Source organism: Corythoichthys intestinalis, chromosome 8 (assembly GCF_030265065.1).
Source record: "Corythoichthys intestinalis isolate RoL2023-P3 chromosome 8, ASM3026506v1, whole genome shotgun sequence".
Lineage (NCBI taxonomy): Eukaryota > Metazoa > Chordata > Actinopteri > Syngnathiformes > Syngnathidae > Corythoichthys > Corythoichthys intestinalis.
The window spans coordinates 26,370,582-26,388,930 of NC_080402.1; the positions used below are offsets into that span (position 1 = coordinate 26,370,582).

An 18,349-nucleotide genomic window follows, 5' to 3' on the forward strand; every position below is an offset into this window, starting at 1 on the left:
CAGCCTGATTTAGAATTCCCCTAAAAAATGATGGGAAACAAAAAACGCTTACCGTATTGGCCCGAATATAAGACGGCCCTGATTATGAGACGACCCCCTCTTTTTCAATACTCAAGTTTGAAAAAAGACTTTTTGAACACCAAATTAATTTTTAGACAGAAAATAATTGCAGTAGATCCGAAACAAATGATTATAACAATATATTTGAGAGAAAAAGCATGTTATTTTGGATCATTCAAATCTTAATATCTTAACATTTAAATATGTAAACTAAAGTACAATCACATTCGTAAATGAATGGCTTCTGGTTTTTGAAATGTAAATAAACCAATCTATTGTGATAAAACAAACAAATTGCAATAACTGCATTAACCATCAATGTGAGGTCTAACTGTAACTGTAGTCATGAAATAAATCTGAATAAGGAAAAACATCGCAATAAAATAATGCAAACTGGTTAAACTTGAGAGCAGTTGAGATCTGTCATGACAGAACATTACTCCTCAAGTTCAGCATTCGCTTCAATGATATCTGGCGCCATCTAGCGTCGTGAATGGGTATAATGTCTAGACCCCGAATATAAGACGACTCCCACTTTTTCAGTCTTATTTCAATGCAAAAAAACGCTGTCTTATATTCGGGCCAATACGGGTATTTTCAACTTATTATAAATATTCTTGTAAGTTAAATTTATTGCTGGCACTGCGTTTCAGGGTCATCAACATGTTGTGCCCCCCCGCCCCAAAAGTCAAACTCCGCCAATGTCTATATCGCTTTCACCGGCACTGATTAACTTTGAGGAGGGTGTCAGAAACTTTGCCACACAACAACAACAAAAAAAATACAAATATGGTGACTTCTTCACGGCATATGTCACTTCCCCCTTTTCCCATTCATTATAAAGACGAAAGTCAATGCAAACGCTTTCGCACAAATTCTGCATAGATGGCAGAGCAACAGAGACAAAAAGTTTTGATCTGGGAATAAAAAAGAGAGGCTGCCGGGAAACTAAAGAATAAACATTGCCTTGCTGGCGTGACACCCCTCCCAACCAAACTCGTTAACGCTGACGAGTTCGAGTGGGGTGGATGGGTTAGCCACACTAAGCAACACGGTTTCTAACCGTCATATGCTATTGTTTAGTCAGCACTGGTTTCATTACCTTATTACTTCTGATCTTTCACACAGCCGCTGGAAAAAAAAAGTTTATTCCATCTACAGGCGAACATCATAATTTTACGACACTATGCAGGTGTGCGCTGGTCCTTGAGGAAAACGCAGTTTTCATCAAGCTAAAATCGACCAAAACTGAAACGTTACCAAGTGTTGCTTTAATCTGAAATTTCCATTTCTGAGAGGCAGAAGAATAAGGCTTAAAACTATGTCAGTAATTTATTTGTTGGCAAACAACTTTCACTGTTACAACAAATATTAGTTATGAGATCATTCAACTTGGAACCCATACAAAAAGAATAAATAATCATCAATAATATCGTTATAATCAACATGATCGTAATAATTTAAAATAAATGACAAACAAAAAAGAACCACCCATGCCACCCTATTTACTCCTGCATCGAGTCAGCTCTTTTTCTTCCAAGCTTGTTTTTGCTTTCTTTCTAACCAATAAACAGATAAATAAATAATTTCTCTCTCGGGGAACTTGGAAGGGGCTTCTGAGATACATGTGCAAGCTACTCTTAATACACTTTTGAAATTTCTCTCCTAAATAAGTAAACATTGGCTTTAACATTAGACAGTGCTGCAGTGTGCAGAGTTCTTTCAGTACACATCGATGGTGTATGGAGAGAAAAAAAAAAAAAAAAAAATCATGGCATTTCTTTCAGGTTTCTTCTTGCGAGAAAGACATTTGTTTCCGACATTTTTTTCTGCACAATGACATATTGACCAGTACAGCTAGGTGATGTCAAATGCTAGAATATTTGGCAATAAAAACGATATGCTTTATATATAAGTTGCTCAAAAATACCTGGTGTGAATTTCTCACTTGTCCAGGTGAACCCCCCACCCCCCTTGTGCCGAAAGAAAAGTGTTATTAAATGAAACCCAAAATGTCAAAAGACCCCACTTCCAATAAGAGCATTCCCATGAATCCCCCTCTATTTTCCTCCTCTTTAACTACAACGTGTAAAATATATAGTAACAATTTGCAAAATGTGAGCGTGGTGCCACTATAAAAGGACCAGAAAGAAGTGTGCGTAGGGTAAATGCATATTAGTCAGAGTGCTAAACTGTCTCGATAAAAGATTGTTCCTTATACGCTTCGCCGTCCGTACATAAGTGAGAACCAAATGAGACAGTTCTGAACAGTTCCACAGACAACTGACAATAAGAATTGGTCATATGCAACAATTGTCTCTGTATTCTATACAATACATAGAAATGATGTCATCATTTCATCATAATTCTTTGATAACTGAAGACTTTTACAGAAGAAAGAAGAAACAACCCATTCTGCCCACCCGCCCCATTTCTTTTAAACTTATAGTCACTTGGATTTACAAGCTCTCTTCTTTGTTATTAGCAAAATAAACAGCAGCTGCAATCACTAGAACTCGCAGGAAGGAACATATGACACCAGCCTGGACACGACTCTCATTGAGCAGATATGGACCGGAGAATTGAGAGCATCAGAAAACATATGAGTAGAGTTTGGTCGTTTTTTTCTTTCCATTTTTTTTTTTTTTTTTTTAAAACATCCCCAACATGACTGGCAGATAGTGACGGTGAGGCCTTGCCCGAAGCCAGTTAATGATGTGGCTTTGTCCTTTTAAATCACCCAAAAATATGTCTTTTGAGTGAGAGCGACATACAGACGCGAGGACGATTCCTTTAACTGGGAGGATACGATGAAGGGAAAGCAGGGGTCAACCTCAGTCGTGGTAGTAGTGGAGACTATACGGTATGTTGGAGGTCCACATTACAGAATTTTCTTGTCTATTCCAAGATCCCAATTAAACACATAGAATTACAGATCCCTCCCCACTCCTCTCTCTTCCAGGTACAAGGTTCTACTCCTGTTTGATATTCATTAAGTGTCACCTTGTGGTGACAATACATTCAGCCCCTGTATTATTATGTACCATACACGTTACACGCAGGACTCAGTCCAGGGGCGGACCTGCTTAGCCTGTCAGTCAACGACACACAAGTGGAAGGTTGTGAGAGTGGGCTCAGGGGAGGGATAGGAGTCTCTTGGTGGGCTTTATAGACTGGTGACCAGGTGGGAAGGGTCTACAGGGGGCTCCTCGGGCGAGGAGTCAGACTCCTCCTTGCTGCCGGACACCACGTATCCATCGCTACCTCCACGGCCCATATGATAGTAGCTCTGAAGCTCGTGAAGGTGGTTCCGGGAACCCAGGTTCGGCATGCTCTTGTAGTACACGTCATCTAACTCAGGAGCTGTGGCACTCTTACAGGGCTGCAGTTCGCTGGAGCCGTCTTCCTCGCCATCTGTCAAGCCGTTCATCTGGCCATCCGGGATGTCCGTGAGAACCGGCATGCTGGTGTACAGCGAGTCTCTGTGGTTGGGGGAGTGAGTGTGCTCGTCAGTATGCTCATTGGTCAGCAGCGGGAAGAAGCTCTCGCTGGCCTCCTGTGGGATGCGGCGCGGCCTTGAGTAATTGTGCGGAGGAGGTGGTGGCGGGTGGCTGTCGGGAGGAGGGGGGCGCGGTGGCAGGAGAGGTGCGTTGGATTCCTCTCGGATTATTTCCAGACCGAGGTTCTCCTCGTGGGGGAACGCCGACGGGTTGTCCAGCACCATTGGGCTACCGTCGTCTTTACTGTTGCCCATGCAGCCACTGACTCCACTGCTACTGGAGCTACTGCTGCCTCCTGCCAGGCTCCCTAAGAGAAAAGTTAGAAAAATATTTTTCAGAATCACAAACATCTTTTTGTCCCACTTCACATGAATACTTGTTCTCCATTCAAGCATTCACATTCAATCATTATTTGTTAATTATTATCTTAACTCATTCACTCCCAGCCATTTTCACTGGAGCAACCCCCTTCATTCCCGGCCATTTTACTGGATTTTGACTGATTTTGCAAGGCCCACAGAAAATTCTGTTCTATTGCTATATAAACATGGAACCTACCAAAAGAAAGATTAGACTCTCTTCTTTCAGCAGGAAAAAAACTAAGTTCATATCTTTTTCCATTCTTTAGATATCAGCATTAGAAAATAGCTTAGTTTGAGCAATTTTCTAATTTCTGATGAAAAAACAGAGAAACTGAGCTTTTTGTAAAAGCATACATTTCAAATATAACTGACTTTAACACAGCTATTTTTTTGCTTTTGTGACATCCCAAACATCTGAATAATGTTTTCCTTCTACAAAATAACATAAACAACAAGACAAATAGAGCTTTTGATAGCAAAGTAACAATCCATTTACACATAACTAAACTATTAAAGTGAGAGACGCTGTTGTGGCCGCGGCTGTATCGGCAGATAGTGTAAATTTTTCTCTCATCACCACCGGTCTGTCTCGTCAAGATAGATTTTATGGAATATTTCTTTTGTGACCACTACCTCACAACATAATTCACCTAGGGAACTTGTGTGGGGCATGTGCCTTGTGTTTACATCGTTCTCCACATTATTCTCACGCTTCTTACTTCTTCCAACTTCCGTTTCCTGACTATTTCCATTCATGGTCCGATGAGTTCTTACCAAATGCGCTACTGCCCTCCAGTGGCCAGTTTTATTGCTTTAAAATGGATTTTGAGCGTTGTGCTTTGGAGCGAACTTGTAACAGAATCTAGAGATGTCTCTTGTGAAAAAAACCCGTAAAAGACGTATAAATATGTTTTTGGGACATTGAAACAAACGTTTATAGGAGCAAATGAGTTAAGAATGTCTTACAGTGAAGTTGATGTTTCGGTGCCAATTCTACGGTGGCCGAGAGGTGTCAGGCGAAATGGGAAAGTCCAAACACTTTGCAAACAGAACAGAATACAATCCCTAAACTCCTAAAGCGCGACTTCAAATTGGCAAAAGCACCAACCCCAAGTGCCACAAAATGAATGCAAATGGCTCGCAACACGAGTGCAAATGGCTCGCAAGATGAATGCAAGAAACCACAACACGACTGAAAGAAGCCACAGCACGACTGCAAAAAGGATGACCCGTAAGTTTAAAAATAAATAAATAAAGGACAACACTTTGTATATTGCTATATGTGCTTTGTGACCATCTCTACAGACCTCCGTTAAGCCCCCCACCCCATCCCAACCAAATTTATATGAAACTGAATTGTTTGTGCTGCTATCGTTTTATCGATATTAAGATATTAATTTCGAGTGCGTATCAACTCTCTAAATAACGGGGGGGTCAGCAACGAATTCGGGTCCATTTTGCAGTAAATGGGATTTGAATTTCTATTGATGACGTCACTCGCAGCCCCTCATTTACTGCAAAATGGACCCGAAGTGGTGCTATTCGTTTCTAATATGTTCATTCTATTTGTTTGGATACCCCTCTGTTATTGAGAGAGTTGCTACGCTCTGTCAGCCACGGGAGTTATGATGTCCTCAGTCAAAATGAATTTCTAATTATCTATAAAACGATAGCAGCACAAACAATTGACAAAATTTCTAATTAAAACGGGAGGCTTATTGACCTCAGATTAACCTATAAAAGAGATGCAAATATCTCAAACGATAGAAGGACCAAAAAAAAACCTTTAATAGCACAAATGATTGACATCCTTTTTATATTAAATTTGCTTTTGCTGTTGTGCTGTGGCTTCTTGCAGTCGTGTTGTGGCTTCTTGCATTCATCTTGCGAGCCATTTGCACTCGTGTCGCTAGCCATTTGGATTTATGTTGTGGCAATTGAGGTTTGTGCTTTTGCAATTTGCAGTTGCGCTTTAGGAATTGGGGATCGTTTTGTGGCGGATTGCATTCGTGCATTTTTCTTTTGCATTCGTGTTGCGAGCCAATTGCATTTGTGCTGTGGCAATTGGAGTTCGTGCTTTAGCCAACTTGCTTTCGTGCTTTTTTTCTATTGCAAAACGTTTGTAATTGGTGTTCGTGCTTTTTTTCTATTTGCAAAGTGTTTGGACTTTCCCATTTTGCCTTACACCTCTTGCCAACTGTACAAATCAATGTCATTAAAAGATGGGACTACTCTTCTAATGAGCTGACCAACTATATGCTCATTTTTATCTGTATTTGCCAGAACACACTAGTAAACATGACAGCCACCAAAAAATACTGAAGAGAGATTTTAGAGCAAATTACTTTCACAAAGTAATTGTGATATCTCTTAAGACATTAGGCTGCATGCTACTACAGCATTGCAGTGGAAGAAAAACAACACTTTCCCCCCGACTGGTTTCAGTTGCACTGGCTACAAGTTTACTCATAAAGGTGGTAATTTTATTATAACTTAATCAATTTTAAAAAGATTTATTTGAAATTGATTTTATCAACGGTTTTCAAGATGTTCTGGTAAACAATCAGTCATCTGTTGTCATTTGATCATTCATAATGTTGTAATTTGTTAAACATGATGAAATGAATTTAAAATAAGAGGTCACCTCCGTTGGCCATGCTGCTGTTGACCAGTTTGTTCATCAAGTTGTGACTGCGTTCGCTGGTGACCCTTTCGTGGTTGTTGAGATAAGAGGGGATGTAATTGGAGGTGAGTTCCTTCAAGATCTTTTTTTCCAGGGTAGTTTCTTTATGGTTGCTATGGGTGCCGTAGCCGCCGCTCCGGTCTAAAATTTGCACACAGTCACTCAAGTATTCGCTGCTGGCCATGTTGTAGTTGTTGCCATGGTTACCATTAAGGGGGAGTGTGTCCATAACACTGGAATCTCTTGCATTGTTCAGGATGCCTTCTGAAGTAAAAATGATAGTGAAAACAGTAAATAAATGAAACCAATAAATAACCACATATTTCTAATTTAGTGATATTAAGTTTGCAGAAAATTGGAATTAACAAGCAATTAACAGCAATGACATATTTTGTCTCAAAGTCAAATTGATGACTTGAAGCCTAAGAGACACTGAACATAATTCGATAGTACTGTAATTTTATTTTAAGGAAATGACTTAAATGTCATTAAAGTAAAACTTCATCAATTTAGAATATCAGAAAATGCTCTAAAAGCATTTTCCAGTGAGGAAATGCAGAGATTCTATAAGAAATCAAATGATCAATGAAATGATTCCCTGCAAAGGCTGACAGCTAAAACAAACATCTTGGCAGGAGACAAAAAATGCTTCAGAAGCAAGATATGAGAAAAAGGAAGTTGATGTTATTGAAGTATTAATTTAGCCCGTACTTGCGTCTCGGTAAGATGCTATTGGACGCATGAGGGAGGAGAGAGAAAAGAGAAAAAACAAAATGAGGTCAGACATTAAACAGCAGATTAACTGAAATTGGTGGCATTTTCTGTTTAGCTACATTGTTAGCAGATCCCTATCATATGTCATTATCATTTATTCACCATAGCTTCCACACGGAATACACATCACAAAATGCACTGACAACACTCTACAGCATATGAACAGATCCACAGTGAGTATTTGACGGTGGTGCAAAAATTGCATGGTGCCCCCCCCCCCCCCCCCCCCCCAAAGTGCTATAGAGTCTAACTGTATTGTAAAGCATTCTGTATAAGCAAGTGAGCTAAGGCCCTTTCACACTGCACTTCAACCAACCCATTTATTGTGTATGAGCTGCAATGCAAGGACTCAACAGCATGCCGTAAGGGGTTAGCAGCGTGCGGGATTGGACGCCTGCGCAAATTGAAAGTTGTTTAATTCAGCTGCAGTGCAATGTGGCATTCCATGGGAAAGATGCTGGAGGACAGATTTCAGCGTGACAGCAGCAAGACATTTGCAGGGAGTTCGACAGTGAAAACAGCATAGAGAAGAAAATGGAGGAATCAATAATTAATGCGGTAACTCAATGTTTGAGCTGGGACAAAAGGAAGATGTCATACTGTGATGTGGTAAAAAATGCAGAGCAATGCACCAAGATTTCAACTAGTTTGGATATACCAGTTTTATTGAAGTTGGTAGAAATTAGCAGTGAAAATCACCATTTTTATGATATGCAATTTTTTCAGACAATGACACGATATTTGCCATTCAAGGGTCATTGATTGATATGATACAATATAACAGTATGTTCACATTAAACACAATTATTGATTTTCCATGCTGCTTATCCTCATGAGGGTCGCAGAGGTACTGGAGCCCATCCCAGCAAACTACGGGCATTAGGCAGGGTACACGCTGAATAAGTTGCCAGCCAATCGCAGGGCATAATGACACAACAACCATTCATGCACACACTCATACCTATGGACAATTTAGAGTGTTCAATCAGCCTATCACACATGTTTTTGGGATGTGGGAGGAAACTGGAGTCCCTGGAGAAACCCCATGCAGAAATGGGGAGAACATGCAAACTCCACACAGGAAGGCTGGAGCCCAAGGTTGAACCCTTGATTTTAGAACTGTGAGGCAGATGTGCTAACCACTCGGCCACCAATTTAACACAAATTTCACCAAAAACAATATAACTGTTTAAGGCAGTTTGATATTTATGACAACATTTAAGACATTTTAAAGAAAACCATTTCTTTGAGCAAAACAGCATATTTGAAAAATGAGAATGTCGATTTTGTAAACATTTTGTAGCCAAATATATATAACTCAGATAGATGTATTGGTAGGGCGTCTAGAGTTATCCAATAATGACTTTTTTAAACGATAGTAGATAGGGGTGTGACAAAATATCGAAATGGTGATATATCGTGATACTTTGTATCCCAAAAGGTTATCGATGTGCTCCTGCAAAGAATCCAGATATTGTTTTAAAAAGGTGTCAATGACTAAAATAAAAATAAAAATGAACGAACAAGTTGCTACCAAAATCTTTCACCATAATAGTGTCTCAGTTAACTCTAAGGCTGCATTGACGGTGCTCGACGCCCAATCCATTTAGACTGGGCACATTCTTTCATTCAAAACCAGAGCATTCACAGTCATTCTGTCCGATTTCAGGGCATTTACAGGTCACTTGCTGTTCATTTTAGGGCATATACAGGTCATTTTCTCTTGAGTTTGAGTCACTGCCTATTCATTTGGGTGATTCCCAGGTCACTGTTCTGTAACTCAAAATAAACAGGAAGAGACCCATAAAATACCCCAAAATCAACAGGAAGAAACTGAAAATTAGCAGGAAAATGACCTTAAATGACCTAAAATTACCTCATTGCCTGGCATTGGCTGCCACTACCGGCCATTGACGTTCAATCCGTTTGAAGTAGTAGGGATGGCAGCGAATGAACATCCTCCCAGTTCAAATGGATTGGACGTCTACAAGTGATAAACTCATTCCAATTCACAGCGGGAGCTTGTTTTTCTGTTTATTAGTTGTTTGTAGAATATGCTAGAATGATTTCCTGACCAATGTATCGATAATCATTGTATCGCCATATCGTCAGACCATCGTTATTGTGAGCTTTGTATTGCGTATCGTATCGTGAGGTACCAAGAGGTTCCCACTCCTAATAGCAGATATCCTGATGTAGTCCAGCTCCAGAAATCCAATATGGATATCAAACCGATGCCAATAGATGCGGTGTTGGACTTAAAATATGATTGCTAATTGTATTGGAATGCACCACTGGATGTTTTAATAATGATAAACATAACAACTTCAAAGTTTTCCAAATAAAATAAACACTAAAAAAATAAGAGCTCAACTTCAACTAGCGTTATAGAAAAAGCGCCGAAATAATCTCCCATATAAATACAGTGGTACCTCGACATACGATCGCTTCGACACACTTTTCTGCATCCGACATAAAATTTGGCTCCCTATTTGTTTCTACATCCGACGGCATGCTCAAAATACGATCATTTATGACAGCGCCGCAGTTTCTTTGTTTTCTTGCAAGACGGACGCACGGCAGATTTTCTTGATAGAGAACTCAACATGGGTTCCAACAATGTTAGTGCAGGTGATGAATAAAGGTAAAAGGCTTACCATTGAAATGAAGACAGAAGTTGAGCGTGGGGTGTGTATCCGTGAACTGGCTCAACATTATGGCCGTAGACAATCTATATGATCTCGGCAGTCCTCCTCCGTTCGCCAGTCTTCGTAAGTCAAGTTAAGTTAATTATTATTGTAACATCGCCAAAGAAATCGCCAGCTTCTTTAGGTTTTTAATCATTTATTGTAGAACTTATACAACACAACACGCCTACTGTCCGTCGCAGCTGAACATGTAAAGTGAAAGTAAAACGTCCTCCCTCATTCTGACAAGTCAACCACCGTCAACCAACTCTGTTTTTTATTCATAATTTATTTGTTTTGCTCTGTGTAATTGCTATTTGCAATAGTACCAGCAGTATTTACTAAGGATTTAGTGTAGGTTTTCGGGCTATGGAACAAATTAATGGAATTATAATGTATTCTTATGGGAAAATCCTGCTCGACATACGACCATTTCGACTTACAATGTCCTGGAACGAATTAACTTCGTATGTAGAGGTACCACAGTAAAATAAATTGAAATGATTCAAAATGTCAGTGATTAAATAAAAGGAATATTTTACAAATAAATCACATTTACACTTGTTACCCCAAGGACACACTACGGAGTGACAAAGCATTACAAATACAGGCAGACAATCATAGGACAAGCCAATGCAATGACAATTCTCAAGATGCATTTTGTTGGGCTTTTGCACAAATGTTTGATTATAATTGTGTTTTATTGCTTTCTTAGTGACTATTTATTCCTGGTGACGCAGTAGTAATATGTGATGAGTTTATAATTCATTATTTTTCATTTATTGTTCATTTTATTTGTCACTATGAGTGATCAGGGTCTTTCCCTCAATTAAAAAATCCCAGCCATCTTCGAGACATCAGTCTAAGCACAGCTAATATGCTAAACTGTGACCAGACCATAAACAAAGGCTACAGGATTGTCCATTAATTCACAACTCAGCATACATATTGGCGCAAGACTGATACAGATATTTTGCGATATTATTTGAAATGCTTTCATTGGCCAATATAATCGGCGAGATATAACTCTAGCTATATCTCAATTTAAAAAATATGTGATTTTAAAGTTTTTAACAATAAAGGTCTTTTCTAAATACATAACGCAGCTGACATTGACTGTCAAACTACTGCATGTTCAGTCTGAAGTACACTCTGAACCTTAGTTTTAATGGGTCTGTCATCTAGAGATCAGCCTAAGCTCCCCCAGATCCTGCTATAGCATTAGAATTGGCTAAACCCATGCCCTTTTATGAGCTGCTGCTCACGTCCTCCTCATTATGAATAAAGCTTAGGATTTCAGTTATAACAGGGACAACTACGCAAGCTGTGGTCTATTTTACTTCCAAACCAGCAAGAAAAATCACTAGGCTAGTTTGTATTTTGTCGCTTAGCAACCATTAGCAAAAACAGGCACGCCTGCGCTGTGCAGCTGTTGAACCTGCAGCCTCCCCTGCAATGCATGCTGTGCTAGTGCAGTGTGTAAGTGCCTTTAGTGCTAAATAAATTTGGCGTTTTCACAAATGCAATGTTATTATTGCAAAGTAGGGGGTAAACATTCATTACTAAATTAGCTTGCATGACCAAATAAATAAAATGAAATAATAATGTAACTGGAGAATCACTCTGAATGTTCTGATGCATTAAAAGAAACTAATAAGCCATTCCACAGTTTCCATAGTCCATAGTTAGAAATCATGTTGACCAAATTCTAAACCAATAATTGACCTTGACAATTGATTGTATTATATTTTGACAAATTTGTATCATTTATTGTCATGCCTATCCTGATTACAGAGTGATTCACCAATCATTTTACTCAGAAACCTTAACCATACCACAGAAGTCAAAATAAAAATAAAAGAATATTTCCAAAGTAAATGTAATCTACTTTTACATGCTGTACGGTACATTAAGAATAGAAACATCAAGCACACCTTGGGTGTTGTACATGCCCGCAGCAGGGTTGTTATAGACTGCAGAGTCCCCCAGGAGAGTGTTATAAGGATTGTTAGTACCATGGGGACGAAGGAGAGCATTAGTTATAAGATGATTAGCCATGGTTCCTGGTACAGGCAGATAGAGAAAGGAAAGAGGAAAGGAAAAGCAATAGCCGAGTTGAGAGAAGAAAAAAAAAGGAGGAGAGAAGCATTTGGAGATTGAAGGCATGGGAGAGCATGTAGACATGGCATAGTGGGAGTAATTACAGCAAAAGTCAGAAAAAGATGAAGAGTGAGTGTGTGGAAGAAAGCGGGAGAGAAGAGGAGAAGTGAATCAAACAATCGGACACAATTTGAGGTGAAAGCCTGAGAAAAGCAAGTCAAGTCATTCTTGCAGCCACTGGCAATGGCAAGGGAGGATACACATTATTACAGTGGGCTTTGAATTGCAAGGGAAATGTTGCTGGGCTTGTTTGTACAGCTTTTGGATACTGGATAGTACTGCAAGCAGAGTACATGCATTCCAATATTTTCAAAGAATAATGTATTAGCAGTACGACATCTACATTTTTGTATACACTGAAATTATTTGTTGAAATACCTCTTTCATTTATTAATTATTATTTTGGGGTAAAATTCAGCGATTTGACTTAAAAAATATTAGATGAGACAATTTAATTTTCACACTATTATTAATTAGTATTGTAATAATAATATTGTAAAATATGTTGCGGTACCGTAGCCTTGGACACAAGAGATGAAAACGCGAAAGGCTAAAAAGGTCAAATATTGAATATTAAATTTTCCTAAATATTAATCACAGCATGTTGGTTAAGCAGCTATTTGGACCTTATAATATATAAAATATATGTGACAAAGAGGAGAAGGTGTAGAAAGGAATGAAAGTAGTGCCTGTTAAGATTTTTTCATTTCCTGACACTCTGTGACTGATTTAACATCAATCTGTCATGCTACAGCTTATTAGCAGCTTTGCAGAAGAGCTGGCCACACCTCCACTTTGAAGCTAACAAATGGAACTGTGAGTATATTCCACTACTGACAGACTCTTCCTTGCTTTGAGATTTACTGGGTAGGTGGCAACAGATATCAGGATTGCTATACTTTATAAGCTATATTAGACAAATCTGTTAAAGGCAGCACTGAACTTTTCACTGGTTCGGTCTATACAATACAGATTCCATTGCAAGTGTTTTCTACAGGATATCTGAAATGATCACAACTCCACTCATTTTCATCATGTTACTGATACTGTATATAATTTAACAGCTCATATGCTTTATCGCCACCAACTGAACGGACGTACACTGCTGGCCAAAAGTATTGGCACCCCTGCGATTCTGTCAGTTAATACTCAATTTTTTCCCCAGAAAATTATTGCAATTACAAATGCTGTAGTAGTAATGTCTTCATTTATTATGCTGGAAATAAAAAAACACAAAAGAGAATGGGGAAAAAAAAAGTTAAATCATGATTATTTTACACAAAACTCCAAAAATGGGCCGGACAAAAGTATTGGCACCCTTTGAAAAATCAATTGATGCTTCTCTAATTTGTGTAGTTAAAAGCACCTGTTACTTACCTGTGGCACATAACAGGTGGTGGCAATAACTAAATCACACTTTTAGCCAGTTAAAATAGATTAAAGTTGACTCAACCTCTGCCCCGTGTCCTTGTGTGTACCACATTGAGGATGGAGAAAAGAAAGAAGACAAAAGAACTGTCTGATGACATGTGAGGCAAAATTGTGAGGAAGCATGGGAAATCTCAAGGCAACAAGTCCATCTCCAAAGACCTGAATGTTCCTGTGTCTACCGTGCGCAGTGTCATCAATAAGTGTAAAGCTCATGGCACTGTGACTAACCTCCCTAGATGTGGACGGAAAAGAAAAATTGACGAGAGATTTCAAGAGAAAGATTGTGCGGATGGTGGATAAAGAACCTCAACTAACATCCAAACAAGTTCAAGCTGTCCTGCAGTTTGAGGGTACAACAGTGTCAACCCGTACTATCTGTCGGCGTCTGAATTAAAAGGGACTCATTGGTAGCATATCCAGGAAGACCCCACTTCTGACCCACAGACATAAATAAGCCAGGCTGGAATTTGCCAAAACTTATCTGAGACAACCAAAAACTTTTTGGAAGAATGTTCTCTTGACAGATGAGACAAAAGTAGAGCTTTTTGGGAAAAGGCATTAACATAGAGTTTACAGAGAAAAAAATGAGGCCTTCAAAGAAAAGAACACGGTCAAACCCAAACCCACAGTCAAACATGGCGGAGGTTCCCTGATGTTTTGGGGTTGCTTTGCTACCTCTGGCACTGGACTACTTGACTGGGTGCATGGCATAATGAAGTCTGAAGACTACCAACAAAATTTGCAGCATAATGTAGGTCCCAGTGTGAGAAAGCCGGGTCTCCCTCAGAGGTCATGGGTCTTCCAGCAGGACAATGACCGAAAACACACTTCAAAAACCACTAGAAAATGGTTTGAGAGAAAGCACTGGAGACTTCTAAAGTGGCCAGCAATGAGTCCAGACCTGAATCCCGTAGAACACACGTGGAGAGAGCAGAAGATGGCAGTTTGGTGAAGGCACCCATCAAATCTCAGAGACCTGGAGAAGTTGGCCAAAGAAGAATGGTCGAAAATTCCAGCAGAGCATTGTAAGAAACTCATTGATGGATACCGGAAGCAGTTGTTTGCAGTTATTTTATCCAAAGGCTGTGCTACTAAGTATTAGGCTGAGCGTGCCAATACTTTTGTCTGGCCCATTTTTGGAGTTTTGTGTAAAATGATAATGATGTGTTTTTTTTCCATTCTCTTTTGTTTTTGTTTTTTTCATTGCAAGCAAAATAACTGAAGATATTACTACCAAAGCATTTGTAATTGCAATCATTTTCTGGGAGAAATTGATCATTATCTGACAGAATTGCAGTGGTGCCAATAGTTTTGGCCAGCACTGTATGGATGTGGTGCAACAACAACAAAAAACAAAACAAATATGCAAACTTTTTGCTTGCATAGCCGAGAATAGAAATTGAACTTGCACTATGTCAAAATGTAGGGCCAAAATGCTCCCATTAGGGGCTTGAGGACCCCTGTTAAAGGGAACCTCGGACTTAAAGGCTTGTAGGCTCGAATAAGCCACAATTGTTCTCTTTTACTAAAATATGTTATTGGAAACACATAAAATATTCCCATTGATTTAAAAACCTATAATATTTAGTACCGTAATTTCCGGATTACAAGCCTCTACTTTTTCCCCTCATTTTGAATCCTGCGCTGTATGCAATGATGTGGCCAATTTATCAATTTTTCTAACGACCGCCAGGAGCGCTCGAGCATAAAATGTAAGCGCAAGACACTTGGTATATATGTGTCGAGGAAGACGCTAGTTTGCACTCTTACCCCTGTTTTAACTTTGTGCTTTGTGCACGAATAAAAGTAGCAGACCCTCATCATTGTGCATTAGTAAAATTAGCATACCCGCATCATGAAAAATGCTAGAAGAAATGGATATGACGTGCCGAGTTGAATTGAAGGCTTGGATGGCCAGCGGCGTCAGATCGTTTACAATAGTGGCCATATGCGAAGAGCAACTTTTGCAAAAGTCTGACAGCGTGGAGCAGCATGAAAAAAAATCCACCATCACCAACTGGTTTCCAAAAGCCGGTCTGCTACGTGACGCAGACGACGACACACGCTAAGGAGTGAGCTTGAGGAGTCAGCTAAGTGCCGTGCTGCTGGCGCTGTTTGGAAAGAAAAGTTAAGGTATTGTAACGATGACAAAGAGTAACCCGCTAAGTTAGGTTGCAATTCTTTATTTTGGAAACTCGTCGAACAACACACGACTGCTGTCTCTAGCAGCCGAAGCACACACACAGACACACCCGCAACAACAGCACGTCTCTTGCTCTTCCGCACCTCCCTTACCTGTAAGTCACGCGCTATATCGTAACCCGATTCGTTAAAGTATGGTATTAAAACTTAGAAAACTGTATTTCTTTTTATATATTTCAGTTTACTATGTGGGCACACGCGGCTTATACGCAGGAGAGGCTTATGTGTGTACAAAATGCTTTTTCCTTTAAAAATGTACTGGGTGAGGCTTGTGATCAGGAGCGCTCAATAGTCCGGAAATTACGGTACGTTTTGACCTACGGAGGGCGCCGTGTTTAATGCACGCAATGGGCTCTCGGAGTGATAAAGTAGTTTGTCACTGTCACCAGACGAACACTACCGGCTTACTCCAATTCGTTCTACGCGGCGAGATTGTCCAACAAATGCGCATATCAGTTAAAAGTGGCGAGCACATACTATTTGTGTTTTCATTGACTCTTTTATTACCTTTGCATTGCTTCAAAATACTGTTTGCATGTGTTTCCCTCTCATACTTTTAAGCATTGATTTCTTGTTGTCGCTTTAAAGCAGACTGTTGATCTGTTGACCACATTAGTCACGTAGCGTATTTAAACCACCCTTATTTAATATTACTAGTTTTAAGTATTTTCTTAAGGCATCTTTAGTATGTTTTAACTGTATGCATCTAAACAAAACAAGCTGAAAGCGCACGGTAGTACTTTGGGAGTCAAATTTGCTTCTTGTAGGGCGTTTCAACAGAGTAGCACATTTTGACAGAACACCGGTTTTGTCATACTCTTGTCTTGTCTCATCCCGTCTTTCCTCTCATTTTGCTTTTGCTGCTTGTTTTGTGAACTAATGACAGTGCTATCATGCACACTAATGTTCCTCTCTGGTTCAAACTGAAAAGGTTCAACATATGACATGTTTATGTCGCTAGAGTCATATACTCTGGAAGCCTGGCAGCGTAACCATGTGACGTCACCGCCCTGCCACGCCAACAACAAAGGCGACCTACTAGTTAAACTAATTTTACAAATTGTATAAAAACGAAAATATCAAGAAGTGTTTCCATATCAAACTAATTTAACTCAGAATAACGTTTATCTTTTAAGAACTGCAAGTCTTTCTATCCGTGGATCCCTTTAAGGTATAACATAATATATGAAATAGAATCACTAAATTGTAATGCCACTGACCTTTATACTATACATTCTAAAAATAATGTAACTTCTTATAAATTCTGATGCGAGTTTTTCCACAAATATTTTGTTCAATAAAAGCATCCTTGCATCAATAATAGTGTATTTATAGCCACGTTACACCCAACTGTCGAGAGATACAGTATTATTGTATGTTATGATATGCATGGACTTCTACCACTTCAATAAATGACAGCTTTTGATAGCTGAGCCCTCTGCTACCTATAAAGAGGACATGTTGACAGTGATGATGATGCAAATGTGCAGTATCCCACAGTTACCTCTGTTAAGCGTGGCGGAGCTGTTTATGTCTCCTGTGATGAAGGAAGACTCCTGTTTCCTCACGGTGTCATTCCACATCCGCCTGATTCGACTCTACACACACGGGAGAGGTAGCCAGATGGAAAAGGGAAGAGGAAGAGGTGGTGTGGGAAAAAAAGGCAAAGCCATGATGAAGAAAGGTAAAAGGGAGGAGTATGGAAGGGACAGTGGTGAGCCATGGTGAAACAGATTTAAACAAACACACACATACACCAACAAAAACAGATTATATTATACAGTATATACACGGCTGTGATGTTGGGTAAATGGCCGATTAGCATTGAAAAGGTAGCCAAAAAGTAAATTATCAAGCAGAAATGGGATAATGGGGGAAAATAACCACATCTATTTCATTTACACTTCAAAACGCTTTGCCAGCAACTACTGTATATGCACAGCTGTGAGTCAAGGCTGCGGCTAGCTTTTCCAACATAAAATTAACTCAAAATGTATTTAAACAAAATGAGTTCCTTCTTAATGTGCCAAATTGGATTTACAGTTGAAAGTGAAAAGCAATAGCCCATAACCCTGCTGGAATGCAGCTGTCTCACCTGAGATTCTGCTGTGCTGTAGCGTCCAGGTGTGCAGGCAGGTAAGCTCACCTGTGAGCCTGTGGAATAGCGGCCAGGTGTCCGAGAGGTGGTGGTCTTTGAGGAAGAGATGGAAGTCTCCACGCTTTTACCACTACAGCAGTGAGTACGCAGACACTTGCCGTACTCTTTGCGTACCTACAAAAGGGTTGAAGTTCTTAATGGTATTGTTTCTTGAAACGTAATAACACAGCCACTAACCTTATTTAAAAAATAGTAGTTGTGTTTTATATGAAAAAACAAAAACAAAAGAAACGACCACTTAAATACCCATCCTATGTGCTTTCTTCCAGAAGAAATTTACTATACAATAAATACAAAAGACTGTGCACTGACACCGATCAATACAGTTGCTC

The 18,349-nt window shown here is 39.5% G+C and overlaps 1 protein-coding gene across 14 annotated transcripts in view; it reads right to left on the minus strand.

Annotated features, from left to right (window-relative positions):
* Positions 1 to 1,379: 1,379 nt before the first annotated feature.
* Positions 1,380 to 18,349, minus strand: part of adgrl3.1 (adhesion G protein-coupled receptor L3.1) — a 301,163-nt gene continuing 284,193 nt past the window's right edge. For 2 of the 14 annotated variants that reach the window (XM_057843335.1, XM_057843323.1), the window contains 6 exons: positions 18,006 to 18,131; positions 17,364 to 17,457; positions 12,001 to 12,129; positions 7,317 to 7,334; positions 6,567 to 6,869; positions 1,380 to 3,867 (listed from right to left, as the gene is read on the minus strand). In XM_057843335.1, coding sequence (XP_057699318.1) covers positions 3,227 to 3,867; positions 6,567 to 6,869; positions 7,317 to 7,334; positions 12,001 to 12,129; positions 17,364 to 17,457; positions 18,006 to 18,131 — 1,311 coding nt within the window. In that variant the 3' untranslated portion in view covers positions 1,380 to 3,226. Of the gene's footprint in view, positions 3,868 to 6,566; positions 6,870 to 7,316; positions 7,335 to 12,000; positions 12,130 to 17,363; positions 17,458 to 17,954; positions 18,132 to 18,349 lie in introns of all 14 variants that reach the window. The other 12 variants (XM_057843322.1, XM_057843321.1, XM_057843334.1 and 9 more) reach the window with 10 other exon arrangements.